The sequence below is a fragment of the Carassius gibelio genome, chromosome B22, assembly GCF_023724105.1.
Source record: "Carassius gibelio isolate Cgi1373 ecotype wild population from Czech Republic chromosome B22, carGib1.2-hapl.c, whole genome shotgun sequence".
NCBI classification, from domain to species: domain Eukaryota; kingdom Metazoa; phylum Chordata; class Actinopteri; order Cypriniformes; family Cyprinidae; genus Carassius; species Carassius gibelio.
In genome coordinates this window covers 4505609-4531885 of record NC_068417.1, presented here as the reverse complement: position 1 = coordinate 4531885, position 26277 = coordinate 4505609, and the positions used below count along the sequence as shown (strand labels likewise).

Here is a 26277-nt window from a genome sequence, read left to right as displayed (position 1 = left end):
AATAAACAAGAGATGGGAAAGGGGACACCCTTGACTTACACCATGGCCAATCATAAACCTTTTAGATATACCAAACGGAAGAGATACTGAACTATTCATATCCCTGTAGCAGTGATGGAGTACTCGAGTCACTATTCTTTGGACTCGAGTCCGACTCGACAATCCATTCTCTGGACTCGTGACTCGTACTTGGACTCGCGGACTGATGACTCGTATTTGGACTCGGACTCGAGGATATATAAAATCGGACTTGAGCATTCATCACGTTGATTTTGACTAAAAATTTCATTAAAAAATCATATAAGGTGTTACACTTTTACGGTTTTGTGCCCAAGACCGGCGTGGATCTATTCTTTTCCCTCACAGACACTGCTACCGCTCGCTTTGTTTGACAACTTAAGCGTGCAAAAGATATTTTGCGATATGTGAATGGCCCTTATAGTTACAAGTTGCTCTCTGACCATTGGCATGCCGTCACACACACACATTCATTTGAACACATACAAACGCACTCGGTCAATCACACACAAACTCTCTCTCTCTCTCTCTCACACACACACACACACACACACACACACTCTCTCTCTCTCTCTCTCGGCATATCGTATTGATTTTTATGTTTTAAGTATCTTTAAAATAGAGTGTCCTGTAAAATGCACGTTTCTTTTTTCTGAGTGTATTTCTGTAATACAGTGTTAAAGTTTTAGTTCACACAAAATTAAACTTTCCTAATCATTTACTCCTCCCAATGACATCCAGGATATCCATGGCATTTTTTCTTAAAATATCTAATTTTCAGGATGTTTTCTTCATATAATGGACTTCAATGCCTACCAACTCAGTTGGTTGCTATTGTTTCCTCAAAAAACGTAAAACATTTTCCAATATGGGACTCGAGACTCGACTCGAACTCTGGTAATGGTGACTCGACTTGGACTCGACTCAGATTCTTCTTTGGTGACTCGGACTTGGACTCGAACACTGGGACTCGAGACTAGACTCGGACTCGACAGTTGGTGACTCAACTACAACACTGCCCTGTAGATCATCCTTATAACATTAACAAACTTTTTACCAAAACCAAAAGACTGAAAAGCATGAAATAAATAAGGGTGCTCTAACATATCAAAAGCTTTTTTGAAGTCCAAAAATAAAATAAATCCATCATCATCTACCCACTCACTATAATCCAACATATCCATAATCAATCTTATATTATTATGAAAGGAGTCCCCTCTGTTTGTGCTCTGAGGCAAAACACACCTTTTACATAAATGCGCTACTCGCTGGATACTCGCATCTGTATGCACGCTGTGATTGGCTTGCCCAAGCATGGTTTAGTTACGACTCCAACATCCATTGGCAGAGCTTCTCAAACATTTTCAGGATCAATGAGCTGTCTGCGCACTACCCGATTGGTTCGTCAAGTTGCTCAAATATAGAGATAGGTGCCTCGTTGCTTGGCCTGACTGTAACATACAATTGTTTTTTTTTTTGTTTTTTTTTGTAACATACAATTGGTAGAGCTCCCAAAGTATTTGCAATGACCTTGGATAACAATCATTGTTGGTTCCGGCAACAATGGTTAATTTATTTTAGCAAGCTCCTCACCTAGTGGGTGGTGTCAGGTTTTGTATTACACAATTTATTTGAACTACTTCATAAAAAAATCTTTTCTAATCTTGACAAAACACAGTCTCACGGTCCCATCTGCCAACTGTTTTTTGATATTGAGACTGAAATGTATAAATTTGATACAGGAGAATGCATAAAAAAAACACCCAGTGGCTATTTTTGGTACAATGCCTAAAAATATCATGGGAAGTTACATTTTGTGATGTCAAATTAAAATTTAGAACACAAATTGGTTAAACATATGACTTTGATTTGATAGTAATTTTAGAGTAAAAATTATTTTGTAAAACATATATTTTATATAAAATATTTAGAGTACATTTGATTTACAGTAAATCTAATCATTTTTTGAAGTTACTTTTTCTTACAACCATTTAAATTTAACGTAATGTTACGTACATTCTCAATATACTCCATTTTATCTTTTTTATACCCTTACCAGGCAACGTGACTCAGGAGTCACATACATTTCAAAACATGCTAAATAATAAAATAAACAACATATGACTAGTTAGCAGTAATATATTTTTTTCCAACAGAAAAGTAAGTTTAATATATAATTACCTACCTCAAAATCTGAATGTTCTCTACCACTGGCAGCCATGTTGGATTTAGAACAGGCTGACTAATAGATCACTGAAAACTTGAAGTAAATCATGTGACCAGCATACTTGAGACAGACCAGGCATTGATAAATGATAAAAGGATTTAATAAAAAAATTGTTCTTATGCCCCCAAAAAGACTATAAAAACTATGTGACTCGTTGGTAACTTTCCCTGATTTAGGGTTAAATAAGGATGTGACATTTTCCATGTTTCATGAAGTTATGAGCATCATGTGAATGCCACATCAGTATATTATTTACATATGGGTCTTGCAGGGCTTAACTTACAAAAACTCGCTTTTTTTGTAAGCCCAAAACAATTAGGCTTGTTGTGTTCTACTCCGTGAGACCCTTAGAATGACATGACACATGACTATCTGAGCTCTATGATGCTTTTGACACATTGCAGTACATAGTTAATTTCCCCTCCCTCATAAATTATGATTTATTTTATTTTCATTTTATCAGCAGATAACTCCGCACTACTTTGAAAATAATCATAATGGCTACATTCATTGTCAAGTTTAGACTAAGCTTTCAAATGATACCAATTTTTTGTTGATCAATGCAGTAGTTCTGAAAAATATGACAATTATTTTTTTCATTACTAGGTGGCGCCCACCAGCAGTACTCTCCGTTTTAAAGAGATCGCTCATTAGGAGTTGAATAAAACAAACAGATGAACTGAAAAGCAAAGATTCTAAGCTTTAAAATGATACCTTTATTGTGTTATTACATTCAGTGGTTGCTTAGTAATTTAATAATGACTTTTTTTCATGGGGGATGGGGAGAGTGTACCGCCGGCACAACACTCCTGGTTTAAGGATTTAATTTGGGAGCAAGAACCCCCATAAGGAACCATACCGCCAAAGATAAATTGTGTTCAATAAACTCAAGTAACTTGCCAAAGTGGTCCCATCTGAACTACAGTTATAGGTAAAATGTCACAGCTCTTTAGTCTTAGCACATTCTTTTTGAAAAAAAAATATAATCTGGAATAAATGGTATGATCTTCGGAGTAATATGTAATCTCCTTAATCTGTGGATGCATGAAACACCATACATCATTCTAATTTTCCTCTCAATAATACATATCTTCCCTAAAATTAAAATGTTTCTTAAACAATATTGCTACTCCTCTTTTTGCTGATGTAAATAATGATGTGAATACTTGAGCTCCAGCCAACTATTCAAATTATTTAATGTTGTTCTTTATTTAAATGTGTTTCTTGCTGAAAAATTATTTCCCTTTCTCTCTCTTAAATTTCTGGAGTACCCTCTCTCTATTTCTTGAATTGTTTAAACCATTTATAATTACAGTTTTATAAACCCCTTTATTTATTTCCTTTTTACCCCCAGCCTCAGTGATCAGCCATAAAACAGTGAATCTGTCCAAAGTTTGGCTGCTACTTTGGGCTCAGTGCTAAAAATCTTTTCTATGGCTGTCTGTGTGCGTGCGCTTCATGGCATCGATACATTGTATCGTTAGACATTTGATCGATGTATCAATGGATTGTTACACCCCTAATATTCCAATCCGCATTGTGGATTTTCCAACTGATAAAAAATATTTACTTTTCCTGAGTTTCCTAGTTTATTCCTGCTCTATAATGTTATGATTGGTGCATGTCAAATACTCACATCAATGTGTTGAGTGTACAGTGTTTATCCTGAAGTAGAGCAGAGATCTGATTCACTCCTGTGTCTCCTAGTTCATGTTCACTCAGATTCAGCTCTCTTAGGAGTAACGGGTTTTTACCCACAATTCCAGTCACATACTGACAGCCTTCATCTGCAGCAGGACCCAAAAACCTGCAGAAGAGAGGTTGAAGCTGGGTTCATTTCAGTTCTCTTCTTTTTATACAACGGACAACATATAAAATATTGCTTAAAACCCAAAGTCATTTTATTTTCTTTGTTAACTCTGATGCAGCAACAGCTTGTTCAGCATATTATATAAGTATGAAAATAAAAAGTTCACCTACATATAAATTTATTTTGTATTATTTCATCACGTCTCACCTCAGAGTCTTGAGTTGACAGTTTGGATCCTGCAGTAATTCACTGAGCTGCTTCACTCCTGATTCTCCAGGATCATTTCCTGTGAGATCCAGCTCTATCAGGTGTGAAGGGTTTGATCTCAGAGCTGAAGACAGAGCTTTATAACCTTCTTCAGTGATACTGCAGTCTGAAAGTCTAATGAAAGAAAGAAGGAAGGAAGAAAAGAATGAATAATACACCATTAGGATATTAACATTTTCCATCACCTCAAAAAAAAAATCAATCCGTTTGTGGATTTTTTTGTAAGTAGATCTACACCAACACACCAATTTCACATTACTGACCCAATCCTTGTGACACAGCACCAGTTTACAGACCAGCTGGAGCTTTACATAGATTCATGTTTAGATTAACCAAATTCAGACCTGAGTATCTGTAGTGTCTGTGAATTTCTCAGCAGGCTGGAGATTTCTGTCACTCCAGAGTCTCCTATTTGATTCCTGCTCAGATCCAACTCTCTGAGGTTTGAATTAAACGCTGATGCCAGAGCAGCACAACCTTCATCTGTAATACCGATGCGGTTTAACCTGTAGAAGAGAGAACACAGCTAATTAAGATATATTTATTATTGTAATTCTTGTCTTAATATCTTTACGTTCAAATGTTAAGCCCAAAATTAGACTGTGATCTTTAAGTTTTGGTTTAGTTCACAACAGGTTTCTGGTGAAATCTGTTAACATCATCTGCCAAAAAATATTGGAAATTACTTTAATATAAAATTAAGTTAAACTTCCAAATTCGTGTTATAAGCTCAAAATAACTCGCTCACCAGACATTTATTTATTTATTTAATAGGCATTCAGAACAACTTCTAGCCAGAACAGAAATAAATTAACATTACCAAAAACACATCTTAGATGAAAATACACTGCTAAAAAAAATTAAAGGAACACTTTGAAAACTCATCAGATCTCAATGGGGAAAAATATTATGCTGGATATCTATACTGATATAGATTGGGTAATTTGTAAGGAATGAAAAGATGCCACATTGTTTAATGGAAACCTGTATCGTGCATGCTGCATATCACTGATTAACTATATGTCTCAGCGTCACTGTCTGGGCAGAACTATTGTTCCAGTCACCAAAGACAGATTCGCAAATAACCTGCCTGATTTATCTCAACTGCTCTTTGTACTCAAAAATACACATGAACTAGACGAAACGACTGGCAACATGGGCACTATTTTCTCTAATACATTAGAAGCTGTTGCCCCCATGAAATTGAAAAAGGTTAGAGAAAAAATTACTGTGCCATGGTATAACAGTTATACTTACTCTCTCAAGAAAGTCTTGAATGCAAATGGAGAAAAACTAAATTGGAAGTTTTTAGAATTGCATGGAAAAACAGTATGTCCAGCTATAAACAGGCTTTAAAAACTGCCAGGGCAGAGCATATTTACAAACTCATAGAAAATAACCAAAACAATCCAATGTTTTTATTTAGCACAGTGGCTGAATTAACAAATAACCAGACACCACCTGATTCAAATACTCCATCAACGTTTAATAGTAATGACTTTATGGATTTCTTCACTGATAAAATAGATAACATTAGAAATACAATAGCAAATGTAGATTCTACAGCATCTAATACTTCAGTTCCATCCATCGCACCCAAAGATAAACTGCAGTGCTTTACAACTATAGGACAGGAAGAGCTAAATAAACTTATCACTGTATCTAAACCAACAACATGTGTATTAGATCCTGTACCCACTAAATTACTGAAAGTTGTTACCTGCAGCTGAAGAACAGCTTCTCAATATTATTAACTCGTCTTTATCTTTAGGTCACATCCCAAAACCATTTAAGCTGGTGTTAATTAAGCCTCTTATTAAGAAACCAAAACTAGATCCTAGTGAACTGGCAAATTATAGGCCCATTTCAAATCTTCCATTTATGTACACAATTTTAGAAAAAGTTGTGTCTGCTCAGTTGAGCTCCTTCCTGCAAAAAAAATATTTGTATGAATAATTTCAGTCAGGTTTCAGGCCCCACCATAGCACAGAAATAGCACAAATTACTTGCTTCTTGCGTCAGATCAAGGCTGCATCTCATTGCTAGTTTTACTTGATCTTAGTGAAAGTTGTGACATTTGCCATTTGCCAAGTATGGTAACCCATACACGGAATTTAAACTATCCAAGTGCACACAGCAGTGAGAAGTGAACACACCGTGAACACAAACCTGGAGCAGTGGGCAGCTATAGATCCAGCTGGGGGTTAGTGCCTTGCTCAAGGGCACTTCAGCCATGGGTATTGAGGGTGGAAGAGAGTGTTGTATTGAGGGTGGAAGAGAGCGCTGTTCATTCACTCCCTACCACCTACAACTACTACCAGCACCGAGACTCGAACCGGCGACCTTCGGATAACTAGTCCAAGTCTCTAACCATTTGGCCACAGCTGCCCGTGCTGCGTTCAACACCATAGATCATGACATACTTCTAGATAGATTAGAAAACTATACAGGTATTCAAGGGCAGGCTCTAAGTTGGTTTAGATCCTACCTGTCTGATCGCTAACATTTTGTTTACTTAAATGGGGAGTCATCTCATTTATCACCAGTAAGATATGGAGTGCCACAAGGATCGGTCCTAGGTCCCCTTCTATTTTCAATATACATGTTGCCCCTTGGTAATATTCTTCTTCTATTAAATTCGGATAAGACAGAGATATTAATTATTGGACCAAAAAAACAGTACACAGAATCTTGTAGATTACAATTTGCAACTTAACGGTTGTACTGTTACTTCCTCTAGATTCAAAAATCTGGGTGTTATATTAGACAGCAACTTGTCTTTTGTAAATCATATTTCCCATGTTACAAAAACTGTATTCTTCCATCTTAGAAACATTGCCAAGCAACGAAACATGTTACCCTGTTTCTGATGCAGAAAAGCTAGTTCATGCATTCATGACCTCTAGACTGGACTATTATAATGCACTTCTAGGTGGTTGTCCTGCTTCTTCAATAAACAAGCTACAGGTAGTCCAAAATGCAGCAGCTAGAGTCCTTACAAGGTCAATAAAATATGATCATATTAGCCCAATTTTACAGTCTCTGCACTGGCTACCTATTATGTTCCGTATCAGTTACAAATTATCATTACTTACCTATAAGGCCCTAAATGGTTTAGCTCCTGCATACCTAACTAGCCTTCTACCACGTTACAATCCATCATGCTCCCTAAGTTCACAAAATGCTGGACTTTTGGTAGTTCCTAGGATAGCAAAGTCCACTAAAGGAGGTAGAGCTTTTTCACCTTTGGGTGCCAAACTCTGGATTAGCCTTCCTTATAATGTTCGGGGTTCAGACACTCTCTCTATTTAAATCTAGATTTAAAATGCATCTCTTTCGCCAATCACTTGAATAATGCATCTCTTCAATTGTGACTGCAGTAATATCTGATCAAATGCGCATTCTTATTCGTAAGCTTGGGTTAAACTAATTAATTTAGCTTTTTTGGAACAGCAGCTATGCTAATGATGTCTCTATGCGTTTCTCTGTTTCTGCTGGGATTTACATCCCGTGGTAACTAGGATTTACACAAGCTCCAGTCTGGATCCAGAACACCTGAGAAGAGATGATGCTGACCCTCAGAGGACCCCAGATGATGCTAACCCTGAATCAACAAACAGAACTAACAAATATTGCTACAAGTGTGACCGCATCATATAGTTATTGCTGTTAATAATGTTCATTGCATGGCTGAATACGTCTTGTGTTAATTTTTCTGAAAAATCCTGTCATATGCGCACAAACTGACAGTCACCACTTATAAGCTACTACTAAATATTGTAGAAATGTAATTTTCTGTAAAGTTGCTTTGTAATGATTTGTATTGTAAAAAGACATTCAATTGTATCAATTCCTTCATCTTCCTGGAACTGACTGCATACTCTCGCCACATTGTCATTCACCAGGAGGAACAAGGACCCAATGCAACAGCGTAGGGTCTGACAACAGGTCCAAGGATTCCATCCCGATACCTAATGGCAGTAAGTGTGCCATTATCTAGCCTGTAGAGGTCTCTGTGTTCCTCCATATATATGCCTTCCCAGACCATCACTGACCCACCACCAAACCGGTCATGCTGAACAATGTTACAGGCAGCATAACATTCTCTACGACTTTTCCAGACCCTTTTACATCTGTCACACGTCCTCAGGGTGAATCTGCTCTCATTTGTGAAAAGCACAGAGCGCCAGAGGCGGACCTGCCAATTCTGGTGTTCAATGGCAAATGCCAATCAAGCTACACTGTGCCAGGCAGTGAGCACAGAGCCCACTAGAGGACGTCAGGCCCTCAGGACACCCTCATGAAGTCTGTTTCTGATTTTTTTCTCAGAGGCATTCGCACCAGTGGCCTGCTGGAGGTCATTTTGTAGGGCTCTGGCAGTGCTCATCCTGTTCCTCCTTGCACACAAAGGAGAAGATACAGGTCCTGCTGATGGGTTAAGGACCATCTACTGCCCTGTCCAGCTCTCCCAGAGTAACTGCCTGTCTCCTGGAATCTGCAACATGCTATTGAGACTGTGCTGGGAGACACCGCAAACCTTCTGGCAATGGCACATATTGATGCGTCATCCTGGAGGAAATTGGACTGCCTGTGCAACCTTTGTAGGGTCCAGGTATCGCCTCCTGATACCAGTAGTAACACTGAACCTAGCCAAATACAAAACTAGTGAAAAACAATCAGAAAATATGAGTAGGGAAAAGAATTGTCAGTGGCGTCCACCTGTAAAACCATTCCTGTTTTGGCGGTTTTCTAATGGTTACCCATCTAGTGCACCTGTTGTTAATTCTATTAACACAAAAGCAACTGAACTGAATTAACAACCCCCTCTGCTACGTAACTGACCAGATCAATATCCCAGAAATTTAATTTACTTGATGCTATACTCTGATTAAAAAGTGTTCCTTTAATTTTTTGAGCAGTGTATATTTCATATTAAATATGATTCTGAATTATTGATTGCTTTCAGTTTTATGACAAATAAACAAAATGAAAATAAAACAATTCTCAATAACTTATTAAAAAAATAATTTATTTCGTTTTTATTTCCAAATATAGCTCAGCTCAAAATGAATGTTTAGTGGTAAACATTTTAAAGATTAACAGAGAGGCTGTCAATTGATAAAGTGATCATTTTTTTCTTCAAAAACATCTGTGTACTGAACTCTGAACTGTTATCCTTTAAAGGGTTAGTTCACCCAGATAGCAAAATTATGTAATTAATAACTTACCTTTGACTTGACTTGACTACCCTCATGTTGTTCCAAACCCGTAAGACCTCCGTTTATCTTTGGAACACAGTTTTTAAGATATTTTAGAATTAGTCTGAGAGCTCTCAGTCCCTCCATTGAAGCTGTGTGAACGGTATACTGTCCATGTCCAGAAAGGTAAGAAAAACATCATCAAATTAGTCCATGTGACATCAGGTCAGTTAGAATTTTTTGAAGCATCGAAAATACATCTTGGTCCAAAAATAGCAAAAACGACGACTTTATTCAGCATTGTCTTTTCTTCCGTGTCTGTTGTGTGAGAGAGTTCAAAACAAAGCAGTCTGGATATCTGGTTTGCGAACGAATCATTCAGTTCACCAAATCGAACTGAATCATTTCAAACGGTTCGCATCTGTAATATGCATTAATACGCAAATGACTTAAGCGGTTAACTTTTTTAATGTGGCTGACACTCCCTCTGAGTTCAAACAAACCAATATCCCGGAGTAATGCATGCACTCAAACAGTACACTGACTGAACTGCTGTGAAGAGAGAACTGAAAATGAACACCGAGCCGAGCAAGATAACGAATAAAAGACTGACTCGTTCAAGAATCATGAACTGGTTGCATCGGTTTTTGGATCACCAGTGGTTCTTTCGGACAGTTCGATTCAATAAACCGGTTGAAGAAAACGGTTCACCGGTTCTTTTGCGCTCTACGGAATGGCGTCATTTGCAATGATTGCCCTTGATTCAAGCCTTCGGTTTACCCGCGCTCATAACACTAGCACAGAATCAGTTCAGAATCAATCACCAAAATAATCAGTTCAGTTCAGATGCTCTGTGTGTTGGTCTGCTTCACGCTGAATCACACATGCGCAGTATCATCAGCTCCTCGATTCTTATCTGGCTTGGCTCGGTGTTCATCTTCAGTTCTCTCTTCACAGCAGTCAAGTCAGTGTACTGTTTGATTACATGAATTACTCCGAGATATTGGTTTATTTGAACTCAGAGGGAGCGTCAGCCACATTAAAAAAGTTAACAGCTTAAGTCATTTGTGGATTAATGCGTATTAGAGATGCAAACCGTTTAAAACGATTCAGTTCGATTTGGTGAACTGAATGATTCGTTCGCGAACCGGATATCCAGACTGCTTTGTTTTGAACTCTCACACAACAGACAGGAAGAGAAGAAAATGCTGAATAAAGTAGTCGTTTTTGCTATATTTGGACCAAAATGTATTTTCGATGCTTCAAAAAATTCTAACTGACCCTCTGATGTCACATGGACTACTTTGATGGTGTTTTTCTTACCTTTCTGGACATGGACAGTATACAGTACACACAGCTTAAATGGAGGGACTGAGAGCTCCCGGACTAAATCTAAAATATCTTAAACTGTGTTCCAAAGATAAACGGAGGTCTTACGGGTTTGAAACAACATGAGGGTAAGTTATTAATTACATAATTTTGCTATCTGGGTGAACTAACCCTTTAAAAAAGTCAAATCGAGGTCTTGTCTCCATCAGCTCCAGAAACAAATACCTTGACTCAGACATAAATAATGAACACAGTTTATTTTAAAAACATGGTGCTTCTTCTTCAGTGTACTGATGTTAAATGTTTGAGTGTAATTGTTGAAGAACAAGATTTAACCTGTTTAATGTCACCCCGTCCCGTATACGGGACACCTACGTTGACTATACTATATTACAATCAAATTTAATCTAATCTTGACAAACTATATATCGTTGGAAAGGTCTAAGACTCCCAAATATATATTATACCAATATTTTTTGTTAAAAATTATGTAGGAAAAGTAATAGATCAATTTATGACAAGAGTGCACCCTCGGAAATCTACATTACAAAAGGAGCTTTGACCTTTGTTTAAAAAAGAAGACTTCCTCGTTGCCTTTTTCTCTATCACATTTTAGAAATCATCAGAAGTCATATCACTTGAAAACATAAAATCTCAAAATTCATCCTTCAAAACCCATTTTAAAATCAGACATTGCATTACCATGTGAATGGCACATCAAAATCATGTTACAAAATGTTTTCAGTCGTGAAATATAAAAATTTAGGTTTGTATCATGCACATTCAAGTCTATCTTCAAAAACGTGAGTGACAGTTATCAGGCTAAATACACTTCGCTCTTAAGCATGTGCCACTGCAGACTATATATAAATTAAATTGCAGCCTTTTGTGATATGATAACTGCACTAACCCATATCAACAATTTCGAGTTTATTTGGATTGATTGTGAAGTCCTGAAGAGAAGTGTGAAATATTTTCACATTTATGAAACTGTGGTGGGTCACTTGAGTCTGGGTAATTAATGTGATACACTTTTTAAAATACTTACTTCAGCTTTTCCAGTCTACACTGTACATTTTCCAACAGAGTCGAGATGATCTTCATTCCTGGGTTTCCTAGTTTATTCTCACTCAGATCCAGCTCTGTCAGATTTGAAGGGTTTGAACTTAGAGCTGCAGCCAGAACATGACAACCTCCTTCTGTGATACAGTTGCTCTTCAGACTGCATAAAGAGAAAACACTTCAGTTTTAATCTGAATATTGACCAGTATGTCTCAGCTGACAGATGACCAATACTGGTGGATGATGATAATGATGGAGACAACCACATTACAAAAGTCACATATGTTTTTATTCAGTCAGCAATCTTTTATGCAATATACACAAAAATCACCCAGCAGCAAGAATTTAAAATAGTCCTTGTAACAATGAAAAAACTCACATCAGTGTGTTGAGTTTACAGTGTTTATCCTGAAGTAGAGGAGCAATCTGATTCACTCCTGTGTCTCCTAGTTCATGTTTACTCAAATCCAGCTTTCTCAGGAGTAACGGGTTTTTACCCACAATTCCAGTCACATACTGACAGCCTTCATCTGCAGCAGGACCCAAAAACCTGCAGAAGAGAAGATGAAGCTGGAATCAGTTCAATGTGCATTGCATCACAATACATTTAAGGAGAATCAAACATTGTAACAAAAAGCTCTAGATCAAGTTTAAACAGCTGATCATTTAAATATAAAAACAAATCAAAAGTAAATTATTTAAAAGAAACTCAGGGGCAAAAGTTCACTAAATCATGGTTCTCAAAAATCGGATGATATTTCTGGCTTTTAAGCAGTAGATGAGAAAAGTTAACAAAGATATAACTAGCTTGTGACAGTTAAGCATTCATAGTGATATATTTAGTTGATCTTTTGATGCCGGCTCTTCCTATTATTATGTAGCAGAATTCACCAAACACTAGATTGCTGATCCACTAACAGAGAACATGATCTGGGTTCAGACCATCTCTGGATTGTTTTATTCAACTGTGTTGATGCAACAGTAATTCTGCTCATTATGAGAGGAACTGCAGGTTCAGACGTACATATGTGTGTGTGTGTGTGTGTGTGTGTGTCACTGATCCTCTCCTGACACACATCACATGTTTGTGGTCTGTGATAAATCTGCTGTAGTAGATCTGTAGTGTTGTGAATCTGAGCTTGATGGAAATTAATGTACAGTGCATTAAGTAACATTTAAACAATCAGGATAATAAGTCAAACTGAATATTTTTCATGATAAATGTCCACAACAACACAATCATAAATGTGAACTATTGAAGCACCAAATTACTGAATACCAGCACATCTAGTGACCCAAAATGTCTGATTAACCTTTAACTTTTAACACAACTAAACTGTGCTGACATTTATCATCAAAACAACAGCAGCTGCAGCATCTCATCTTTCATGTTTGATCATTTTGAACATTTTTGATGTAACAAATGTTGTACCTTACTGAATCAGTGAAATAATAGAATAATGTAAATAATTCACATGAGTATTGTTTATTTTGTAATATTTCATAACGTCTCACCTCATTGTGTTGAGTTGACAGTTTGGATCCTGTAGTAAATCACTGAGCAGCTTCACTCCTGATTCTCCAGGATCATTTCCTGTGAGATCCAGCTCTATCAGGTGTGAGGGGTTTGATCTCAGAGCTGAAGACAGAGCTTTATAACCTTCTTCAGTTATATTGCAGTCTGAAAGTCTAATAGAAAATGTTATTCTTCCTTATAACACAGATTGTTACAGGTGCACTACAGTATTTATGACCTGAATGGACTCTTTTCACAGTTAAGCTGGGTAAAGTTATATACTGGTGAACGTAAATGTGGCGAGTGGGGCGGGGCCGAGAGGCGTGGGAACGAGGAGTGAGGCCAGGTGTAGTGATTGAAGATGAGCTGCACCTGCGCCCCACCGCCGGTATCGAGTCCCACGTAGGAGATGGAAGGATATAAAACTGGAGCGACGACCGTGAAGGAGGAGAGAGGACCAGGCCTGGGACATTATTTTATGTTTGCTTTTCATTTGCACGCACCAGTCATCCGCGAGGGGCTGGTGCGCTGTTTTGTATTTATTTTGAATATTAAAATGTTTTGATTGTGCGCCGGTTCCCACTTCCTTCTGCCCGATGATTACAAAGGTCGTATCATTACAGTGGACTCAATCAAAACATAATTTTAATATTCAAAATAAACACAAAACAGCGCACCAGCCCCTCGCGCACGACTGGTGCACACAAATAAAAAGCAAACATAAAATAATGTCCCAGGCCTGGTCCTCTCTCCTCCTTCACGGTCGTCGCTCCAGTTTTATATCCTTCCATCTCCTACGTGGGACTCGATACCGGCGGTGGGGCTCAAGTGCAGCTCATCTTCAATCACTACACCTGGCCTCACTCCTCGTTCCCACGCCTCTCGGCCCCGCCCCACTCGCCACAGTAAACTACAACAAATGCTTTTTTTTTCTTTTAATTTTCCACAATTATAACCTACAGTTGCAATAAACATTTCTCAACCCCTCAGAGACTGCAGTAATTTACAAATAAAAGCTTTTCTGAAGATCCACGATAAAATCTAAATTGCATCTATAACAGTTCACTGGCTTACTAAATTAATAATGTAAATATATAATGTAATATTTTTTTGTTATAATATGTTTTTAATAACACAGCTATGAGGACAAGGGAATATTGTTGCACTCAGATGAAAGCTAGTTGTAAGTCCAGGTGCGTGAAAACCAGTAAAATGTAGAAGAGACTGTAGATGGTTCGCACTCTGAAAGATTAGACAAAGTCTTTGACAAAAAGAATCAATCATTTATTTAGAGCAAGAGCAGATGTTTCAGCCATCCAGCTATTCTCAATGCTCATAATGAATCAACCACAGACATGCAGTCAATTAATACCTGATAGATAATCAGGAAAAAAGTAACAGGTGCAAAGGGAGGGGCTTCAGCCCAGACCCAGAGAACAAGTAAAAACACAGTTCTTTTAATAGCAAAGTTAACAATATTTATCTCTAAAAAAGAATAAAGGCATTTACAGAAAACATGAATAGTTTATCTCTCCATTCATCCCTTTCGGGAAAAGGCTGTTGAGTTCAAAAATCCAAAAAGATTCTCTCTGTAGCAGTTTTTTATCTACATCACCACCTCTTCTTTTAGGCAAAACTCTTTCTATGCCCAGAAATTTCAGGTCAGAAATTGCATGCTTAGCTAGTTGAAAATGTTGGGAAACAGACGAAGTTGCATCACATCTCCTGATTGCACTCAGGTGTTCCAAAATTCTCGTTCGTAAAGCCCTGATAGTTTTGCCTACATACAATAATGGGCAAGGGCAGGTCAAAATGTACACCACTTGAGTAGATTTACATGTAATCAATTGCTTGATTTTATATATCTTACGTGTGTGCGGATGTGTGAAAGATTGGAGTTTAAGGTAATGTATACAGGAATTGCAACTTTTGCATGGAAAATTACCCTGGGCATTAGAAAGAGTACCAGAAGGAGACGTGGCAGTATCAGCATGGACCAGCCTATCTCTAAGGTTTGAGCTTCTAGAAAAGACAAAGTAAATTTTGAAAAAGTCCATTCAGTTGATAGTCACTTTTAATTATATGCCAATGAGAATTAACAATGTTTCTAATTTCTCTACTCAAAGGACTATGGGTCAGTTTTAAAATGCAGCGGTTTTCATTTAGTTTGGAGACCAAATTAGACGAATGTGTACCAGAGGCACGTACTTTGTTTAGTGCTGTATCAAGCCAATTGTTGGGATATCCCCTAGAATTAAAATCTCTATATAGAAGTCTTGCTTTTACCTCAAAGTCATTTTTGTCAGAGCAGATACGATGCAATCTGGTGAACTGACTGAAAGGCAGACCACGTTTCAGGGATGTTGGATGAGCACTTGTGGCATGAAGTAAGTAGAGTAGCCATGAAGAGTAGCAATAGCATATTTAGAAACAATTTAGAAATATTACATTTCAGAAATTCAGGAAGCTTATAGGTGCTGGAACCTTCTGTAAGGTGTTTTTTTTTTTTTTTTTTTTTAAGTAAAACACAATACTGTCAATTACATTCAGAACATTGAAAACACTGACTATTAGAAAACATCTCTCTGTTGCTTCAGAGGCCATAACATACTAACTCTCAATAACCTTGGCCAAAACAATAAAGAGTTCAACATAAACTGTTGCACCAACAAAATAATACATAGTTCAACATAAAGTGTAAAGTCCTCGCTAGCTGCTATATGTTTTGCGTTGAGGTGATACTTGATGCTCGATGTGCTGCTGCGGTGATATGCGAACGCTAGTTGGTGCTCCAGTATAATCGGTCCGCCGAAACTCATCCAGTGAGAAACGTTCCGCGGTGCAAAAATAAGTTATTAAAAACGCGGGAATGTTTTTTTCTGTAATTAATTAATCTTAGTTAACGCGTTATTTTTTGTGTAATTAATTAATCTCAATTAACGCGTTAAAGTCCCGGCCCTAGTCTTAAGCAATTCATGTATAAGACAAACAGTTCAAATTCAGATAATGAACCATGAAAAATCACAAAACAGTCGTCAATGTATCTCTTGAACAATATTATCTTCTCCAAAAAAGGATTGTTATTGAACACATACTGTTCTTCCAAAAAACCAAGATAAAGATTGGCATAGTCAGGGGCCATAGTGGCACCCATAGCTGTGCCACTAATCTGAAGGTAATATTGGTTTTCAAACAAGAAATAGTTTTTAGTGAGCACTAATTCAGACATATCTACAATGAATTTAGTAGGTAAACCATCATCATTAGTCTGCAGATCAAGAAAATACTTCAAGGCAGTCAAACCATCAGTATGAGGAATGTTTGTATATAAAGAGGTTACATCCATAGTCGCAAGCAAAACATCCTGACCTAGATGACTAATTTGAGACAGACATTTAGGAAAGTCAGATGTGTCTTTGAGATAGCTAGGTAGCAAAGTAACCAAAGGTCTGAGAATGTAGTCTACAAAATTAGAAAGAGGTTCAGTAAGACTATTATTACCTGCAACAATTGGACGACCTGGTGAATTAGATAGATTCTTATGAACCTTAGGCAAAATATAGAAGGCTGGTCTAGTCGGGGTACGATTGAACAAATATTGAAATTTTCGTTCAGAGATAAGAGAAGAGCAGTGAGCTTGCTGTAGGAATAGTTCTATTTCCTTTTGAAATCTACTGGTAGTATCAGTGGGCAAAGCTCTATAATAAGACAGGTCTTGTAATTGTCTTAGAACCTCCTGATCGTACAGGGTTTTAGGCATAATAACTAGACCACCTCCCTTATCAGCTGGCTTTAACACAATATTTTTATCTTTGCAAAATTTGTCAAGAGCCTGTCTTTCAGAAATTGTCAAATTATTCATCCCATTGTGAGGATGAGGATTGCTAAAAAGCTGCTCAACATCCCGTTCAACAAGTCTACAGAAAGTATCCAATGAGGGGTTAAAGATGGGAGGGCAAAAAGTACTTGTAGGTTTAAATTTACCTCGCTCCTGTTTGTTGTAAATCTGAGAAGAGGTAGTTGTAGTGTCCTTGTAATAGGTTTTCAGTCTCAGATTGCGAAAATTTTTTAATTTAATTTAAACAGTTCTATTTTGGTGACAAAGGAATCAGCAGGTTTACTAGGGACAAAACTCAAACCCTTATTAAAAAGGCTTAGACATTTTGACCTGCCCTTGCCCATTATTGTATGTAGGCAAAACTATCAGGGCTTTACGAACGAGAATTTTGGAACACTTGTGTGTAATTAGGAGATGTGATGCAACTTTGTCTGTTTCCCAACATTTTCAACTACCTAAGCATGCAATTTCTGACCTGAAATTTCTGGGCATAGAAAGAGTTTTGCCTAAAAGAAGAGGTGGTGATGTAGATAAAAAACTGCTACAGAGAGAATCTTTTTGGATTTTTGAACTCAACAGCCTTTTCCCGAAAGGGATGAATGAAGAGATAAACTATTCATGTTTTCTGTAAATGCCTTTATTCTTTTTTAGAGATAAATATTGTTAACTTTGCTATTAAAAGAACTGTGTTTTTACTTGTTCTCTGGGTCTGGGCTGAAGCCCCTCCCTTTGCACCTGTTACTTGTTTCCTGATTATCTATCAGGTATTAATTGACTGCATGTCTATGGTTGATTCATTATGAGCATTGAGAATAGCTGGATGGCTGAAACGTCTGCTCTTGCTCTAAATAAATGATTGATTCTTTTTGTCAAAGACTTTGTCTAATCTTTCAGAGTGCGAACCATCTACAGTCTCTTCTACAATAACACAGCTATGCCATACTTATTCAAACTCTTCAACATTGCTGTTTTTAAGTCACTTATTTGCATGGTGGTTAGCAAAAGTGTCTCAAAACACAATTAAGGCTTTAGAAACTCTATTAAAACAGAATTAGCTTGAACTGTTATACATACATAAAGTTAGCCCATGCATGTGCTAAAGTCAATTAGCAAAAATATCAGCAAGAGATCTCACCAAAGCTATAGAGAAGCCATAGAGAATAAATAATTGTATTACTTTAGAAAGTCTATAATAAAAGCTCTCAGACTTATTCCTTAGCTTAAAGTGTGTTGTATCAGAAAACATTTGAGGGTGTTGAAGAATAAGAATAATATCATAAAATGTTTAATCAGAGCAAATGAAAAAAACCTGCAACGTACATCCAAATATTTGCAAGATGACCAGATGGAAAGAGGAAAACCATTTCAATGCAGTTTGTAAGAAGAACACTAGACAAGTACGGCCTTCGTGCTGAAACATCTTGCAGAATACCACTCTTGATCAAGATGAACAAAAGGCAGACATGAACTAGTTAAAATGTATTTGTGTAGACCTGTGGAAGTCTGGAAGAATGTTTTATGGAGTGATGTGTCAGAACACACAGAAGTGGTGTGCACATCACATGAACCCAAATTTGGGCCAGGTGCAAGACAACTGGATATGCAATCAATAAATACAAAAATGCAGTCTGCACACTGAAAAATACTGCTCCATACAAAAGTGTATTTAATTATTTACAAGGCAACGTTTCGACCCTCAGGTCTTCATCAGGCACAATCTCAATAAGTAAAGAACACCTTTAAATACATAACAGGTGCTCACCTTAATTAGACTTCCTCACTTAGAAGTCATGTGACAGAAAAAAAGTTTCTGTCACATGATTTGTTTCTGTCACATGACTTCTAAGTGAGGAAGTCTAATTAAGGTGAGCACCTGTTATGTATTTAAAGGTGTTCTTTACTTATTGAGATTGTGCCTGATGAAGACCTGAGGGTCGAAACGTTGCCTTGTAAATAATTAAATACACTTTTGTATGGAGCAGTATTTTTCAGTGTGCAGACTGCATTTTTGTATTTATTTATGGAGTGATGTGACCATGGATCAGCAGTATGTCTGCAGCAAAAATAGCAAAGCTCATAAGCAGAAGAATACCATCGTCAAACTTGGAGGGGGATCAGTCCTGTTAAGGGGTTGCTTTACTGCAGCAGGAAGTGGAAATCATGACATCATGGATTCTTTGAAGTATTTTGATCAATGGACTTTCCTGCAGAACAGTCATCCCAAAGTACATATCCAAATCTACTTCTGCTTGGTTCAGGGATCAGTCACAGAATACACTTGAGTGGCCTGTTCAGTCTCCAGGCTTAATTCTCATTGAAAATATCTGATTGAATTTAAAGAAAGCAGTGGCAATGTGAAAACCAAAGATTATCAGTGATCTGGAAGCTTATTCAGGCGAGGAATGGACCAAGACTGTAGTAGAGAGATAACAGCTGCTTCTTAGCACTTACAGGCAGTGTGTATTGCTGATTTAAAATAATACATTCTGATTTAAATTAATACATATTCTGCACAAAATTTGACTTTGATGGATTTAATAATTTAGAAAATGAATGTTTAGAGCCAATTTGAATTTCATCATAATTCATCAATGTTCCATTCTCAGAATAACTCCAAAGTGTATTAAACTTCTCTTATACTTTACTGATGCCTTTGTTGAATTGTTTTCATAAAATTTTCCACAGCAAAATGTCTTGCAGGCTAAGGGGGTTGAATAATTTTGATTGCAACTGTATTATAACCTTCTTCAGTGAAGCTGCAGTCTGAAAGTATGCAGAACGAATAATATATAAAAACATTTATTGCACCATTAAGATATTAACATTTCCCATCACCTCAAAAAAATCTGTTTGTCAATATTTTATAAATGTATCTGTACCAACACACCAATTTCACATTACTAAACCATTCCTTGTGACACAGCGCCAGTTTACAGACCAACTGGAGCTCTACATTGATTCTTGTTTAGATTAACCAAATTCAGACCTGAGTATCTGTAGTGTCTGTGAATTTCTCAGCAGAGTGGAGATTTCTGTCACTACAGAGTCTTCTATTTGATTCCTGCTCAGATCCAACTCTCTGAGGTTTGAATTAAACGCTGATGCCAGAGCAGCACAACCTTCATCTGTAATGCTGATGCAGTTTAACCTGTAGAAGAGAGAACACAACTAATTAATCTATTGATACAGTTATGCAAATAGCAGCTTAAACTACTACTTTAATCTGCCAATATGAGATTTTCGTGATAATTACAATAAAATTATATAGTTAATTTGATAATTATAATATTTAGCATTTTACAGTATAATATTTAAGCCTATTAACAAGAAACTATGCAGGTTGTTTTGTAGTTCATGGCCACTGACAGATTTTGAGTGATGCCACCATTGTTTGAACACACATAGAAAACGAAAGATATGAATTTAAAAGACATGGTGCTTCTTCTCCAGTGTGCTGATGATAAAAGTTGGAGGGTACTGGTCGAAGAACAAGATTTATTGATTATAACTATCGATCTGCTCACATGTAAATGCACTTCCCTCTTAAGCAAGTGTCAAAGTAGGCTATATATTTAATTAAAATGCAGCCTTTTGTGATTTTATAACTGCATTAAGAGAAGTGTGAAATATTTTCACATTTATGAAACTGTGGTGGGTCACTAGAGTCTGGGTAATTAATGTGATATACTTTTAAAATACTTACTTCAGCTTTTCCAGTCTACACTGTACATTTTCAAACAGAGTCAAGATGATCTTCATTCCTGGGTTTCCTAGTTTATTCTCACTCAGATCCAGCTCTGTCAGATTTGAAGGGTTTGAATTTAAAGCTGCAGCCAGAACATGACAACCTCCTTCTGTGATACAGTTGTTCTTCAGACTGCAGAAAGAGAAAACACGTCAATTTTAATCTTAATCTTACAGGGGTCATATGATGCTATTTCAATTTTTCCTTTCTCTTTGGAGTGTTAAATGCTCTTGGTGCATAAAGAATATCTGTAAAGTTACAAAGCCTAAAGTCTCAAATCCAATGAAATATTCTTTATAAAAAGTTAAGAACACATGACACCCTCCTAAAACGGCTCCTTCTAACAAGCCCCCACATGTCTATGTCACTATGTGAGAAGATTTGTATAACACAGCACAAATATTCATGCAAAGAAAGAAGGCGTAACTTTGATTCTCATTGTAGCATTGTTGACGCTACCGTCATGTCATGGAGATGCTGTGTGTTTTGATGTGAAAGCGAAACTACTTTGTTTGGCCTTCCGAAAGAGAACACAACTAGAAATCAGTTTTTAAGTTGTATCTACAACAACGTTCCAAAACAGTTCAACCCAAATATTCAGATAGAGCAGTGCATTTTACAGAGGATCAGAACGGTTTCCTGAGAGAGCAGCCTACAATGCTGGTGCAAGCAGCAATTACGGGGCCAAGCACTCCACCGGCAAATTGAGGAGCTAAACTTGGCATGGAGCATCACACCAAATGCAACAATGAGCAATTACAGCAATTTTAGGATTATTGTAATTGACATGGCGAAAAAATCATAAATACAACCTCTCGTAGCATGATTTATTGGCTTATCAAGTGTGAACAATAGGTGGCGCTGTTATCAAATTGATATGGTGTGTTCTGTTTAACTGATATTGACACACTAAATTTAGTGTCAATACAATACAGACCAAAAGTTTGGAAACATTACTATTTTTAATGTTTTTGAAAGAAGTTTCTTTCTTCAAGCCTGCATTTATTTGATCAAAAATACAGAAAAAACTGTAATATTGTGATATATTATTACAATTTAAAATAATTATTTTTAAATTTATTATAATTTAAATTATCATTTATTTCTGTGATGCAAAGCTGATAATGAATCATATTAGAATTATTTCTAAAGCATCATGTGATAATGATCCTAAAAAATTCAAAGTTGGAAACAGTTCTAATGCTTAATATTTTTTCAGAACATGTGATACTTTTTTAGGATACTTTGATGAATAAAAAGTAAATATATATATATATTATATTAATATATTAAAATATAAATATTTGTGATAACAATACACACTACTGGTCAGTAATTTGGGGTCAGTAATTTTTTTTCTTTTTTTAAATAAAATCAATACTTTTATTCAGCAAGGATGTGTTAAATTTATAAAAAAAAAGTGATAGTAAAGAAAATATATTATTTGAATATATATTATTATAATTTTTATTTTTATTTTGAATAAATGCAGTCCTGTTTAACCTTTTATTCATCAAATATATTATAACTTTTGGTCTGTACTGTTTGTGAAAGCATTGCAGAGCTACAGCTACAAGTGCCATTTTAGTATCATGCCTCAAATTTGTTGCTGTAGTATGCGAAAAAACTGATTTGTCTATTGACACAAAATCCATAACATTTTGTCAGCACAATCTTTAGATTATCCCTCTATATTTTGGTGAAAATTGGACCAAGGATTGATGAGAAGTTCGAAAAAGTAGGTTTTCAACATGAATCAAAATGGCAGACAGGAAGTCCATCTGGCATATTTGTAATCTATGTTATCGGCATAAACCATGGAATATTTTGAGATCAGTTCCATTACAATAACCTAATGCAATCAAAAGTTATTAGCATTTTTGGAAATTTTGTAATTGAAGGTTAATGAATGGTCTATTACTCTTGACCAATAGGTGGCGCTGTTACCAAATTGATGTGGCATCATCAGTGTGAGGTGACAATGACACGTACAAAGTTTGGTGCAAATATGTCAAAGCTTTGTTGCGATACAGCCTCAAATGCATTTTGGCATCCTTCCAGCAAATTCGTTGATGTGCTAAATGAGAACCGTTTTGTATATCGACACAAAATCTGTAACTTTTGGCCAGTGGGCTCTGAAGATGATCTGCGTCAAATTTGGTGAAAATCGGACTAACGGGCTAGGAGGAGTTTGAAAAAGTAGATTTTCAACATTAATCAAAATGGCGGACAGGAAGTATGGCCAATTTTGGCATAATTTGTATCGATGTTCTCGGCATGACCCAAAGAAAATAAGGAGAACATTTTCATTTCAATAGTCTAATCTATTCAAAAGTTATTAGCATTTTTTAGGTATTTAATTATAATTCTTGAGGTGGTGCTGCCACCAAACTTTTTGAGTACCTTCAGGGCATGGAGTTGAATATTTTTGTAATTATTTTCGTAACGATACGATAATGCGTTAAAAAAATACAGCATTTTAAATCAATTCAAAATGGCTGACACCTAAAATGGCTGACATGGGGGAAAACTGGATATCATTCGACTGGACATGACTCACTGAATCGAAAGAGACCAGTTGTGTGATTTTTGGCCAAACCATTCAGAAGTTATAAGGCAAAATATGCATCTTTCATATCTCCTGACCACTAGGTGGCGCTGTGTCGAAACACTGCAGGTAGTCTCAGGTCATGGTTATTATAACACACACCAAGTCTGGTCTCAATATGCCAAACGGTTGCTGAGATATAGCCTCACATGCACTTTTGCGTGCTTTTCATCAAATTTGTTCACGTGTCATTCGAGAATGGTTGAATGAATCAATTTGAATTCCATAACTTTTTGCTAGCTTTGTCTGAAGATGATCTGAGCCAATTTACGTGAAAATCGGACAAACCGTCTAGGACGAGTTCGAAAAAGTAGGTTTTTTGAAAAATAGCAAAAAAACTAACCCTTGGGATTTTTTAATTTAGGGGTTAGTTCGACTTGGCATGAGCCAAGGGTTCAGAGGAAAAGGATACAAAGGATTCATTCATTTTCTGGCTTACAGTTCAAAAGTTATTAGCATAAAAATATTGAAACTTTGGAAGAGTGGTGGCGCTAGAGAGTTGGAGTTAAGCGACTTCAAATTTGCTATAGTTAATGTTGGGACTGTCCTCTATCAGTGTGCCAAATTATACAACTTTTCCACAAACGGTTCTATGGGCTGCCATAGACTTGTGGTGGAAGAAAAAAATGATGCTAATGGTTACAATAGGTGCCTTGCACCTTCGGTGCTTGGCCCCTAATGATGTCCCCACTCGATGCAATTGTAATGGGTTCTATTGGTTTTTGCCTTGTCGCACTGGAACACACAGCATCACAGTATGTTAAGGGGCATAACATTTATGTCACACCCTTGAGGAATTCGGCCAATCACAATGCACTGGATAGCTGGCCAATCAGCATACACCTCACTTTTCAGAACGAGGAGCTTTGTAAAAAAAACTGCGTGTTTCAGAAAGGCGGGGCATAGAGAAGAGACAATGTACAGTACGTGGAAAATAATCAGTTTTTTTTTTTTTTTTACATTAAACGGCATAAGCACATTACATTAAACCAAATACACTAAATGTTTTTTTTAGCAACATCAAATGAAACCTTTAATATTTACAAGTATGTTTTAGCTGACAGTTAACAAATACTGGTGATGATGAAGAAAAACACATTACAAAAGACATATATGGTGTTTCAGTCAGCAATCTCTGAATACACATAAAAAACACCCAGCAAGAATTTAAAAGTGTTGTTACGTCCTCTGGACTTAATTGTTTATTATCTGTCTTTGTTGTGGTGATATTTGTTGTGTAGTTTCCCTCCTTTCTCTCTTAAGTATATTCTCGCTCCTTTGTGTTTGTGTTAGCTGGGACAGGAGAGGGGCGGGCCTAGTCTAAATTCTTTATTTTAACTTTGTCCAGAATCCCCGACCCTAGACTGGGGGGAGGTCGTGACAATTGGGGGCTCGTCCAGCCATTTTGATAATTGGTACTTCGTCCGGTTATTATAACATTTGGTGTTTGTTTGGCTGTTCGCTCGTCTTTTTGTAACAATTCGTATGGCCGTGACACCATAGCAATTGAGGGCTTGTTGTTCGTGGTGATTTGTTATGGTTGTTTTTTTTTTAATCGTTATCTGTCGTCAAAGCCTTTTTGCTTGGCTGTTTTGATCTTTTAAAAGGGGAGGAAGTTCGTAGGGTTTAGGATAGATATTGATTTAGTTAAGTTCACTCTTTCGCCCACATTAGGAGAATTTTAACGGTGTAGGAAGGTAGACCTGATACAGATAGCGGATTTCTTTAATATAACTGTTTCTAAAGAGGGAAGGAAGCAGGTTGTTAAGGAGGAGTTGTTAGCTAGGTTAGTAGAGACTGGTATTTCGCCTGAACATTCCATAGCTGAAGGTCTGGAGGCAGAGACTGGTGGAGAGGGATTTGACGATGTACATTCGGGGAATGGTAAAAAGCCTTCTCAAGTAAACCCAATGGTAACTGTTCGCTTAAGAGAGTTAGATCTTGAGTTAAAGAAACAGGAATATGAAACGCAACTGCTTCGACTGAAAGAGTTGGAGATAACAGCTGATCGAGATGTTAAGCTGCGTAAATTGGACCTGGAAGCTCAGATGTATAAGAGACCAGTTTCGTCACCACGCTCCAGGCTTCTGGCTTCCGGTAGCTCTGAGATGGATCAACCCGACTTTGACATTAGTAGGTATGTCAAACTCGTTCAGCCATTCCGTGAGACTGAGGTTGATTCGTACTTCGTGGCCTTCGAACGTGTTGCGGCTAACTTGAAATGGCCTAGAGAGATGTGGGCATTATTATTGCAGTGTAATCTTGTTGGCAAAGCGCAAGAGGTTTTTGCTGCCCTGCCAATTGAAGATTCACTGAATTATGATGTTGTGAAAGTGGCTGTATTGCGTGCTTACGAGTTAGTACCGGAGGCGTATCGACAGAGATTCAGGGCATGTTCAAAAGCAGCCAAGCAAACCTTTGTGGAGTTTGCGCGTGAGAAGAGACTGTTATTCGAGAAATGGTGTGCTTCTACTAAGATTACGACTCTTGAGGGCTTGCAAGAGTTAATCTTACTCAATGATTTTAAGAGCTGTCTGCCCGAAAGTATTGTGGTACATTTGAACGAGCAGAGAGTATTTAAACTTGCGGATGCAGCAATACATGCAGATGAATTCGTGCTCACTCATAAGACCGTATTCCCCGTTATGCGCGCTCATAC

General features: G+C 37.0%; 1 protein-coding gene across 1 annotated transcript in view; it reads right to left on the bottom strand.

Annotated features, from left to right (window-relative positions):
- Nucleotides 1-26277, bottom strand: part of LOC127987694 (uncharacterized) — a 2462016-nt gene that overhangs the window by 2390461 nt on the left and 45278 nt on the right. The window contains exons 16-23 of the mRNA XM_052590053.1: nt 20969-21142; nt 20252-20413; nt 13427-13600; nt 12291-12461; nt 11898-12071; nt 4667-4828; nt 4263-4436; nt 3882-4052 (exon numbers count right to left, since the gene is read on the bottom strand). Of these exons, the coding sequence (XP_052446013.1) occupies nt 3882-4052; nt 4263-4436; nt 4667-4828; nt 11898-12071; nt 12291-12461; nt 13427-13600; nt 20252-20413; nt 20969-21142 (1362 nt within the window). The remainder of the gene's footprint in view (nt 1-3881; nt 4053-4262; nt 4437-4666; nt 4829-11897; nt 12072-12290; nt 12462-13426; nt 13601-20251; nt 20414-20968; nt 21143-26277) is intronic.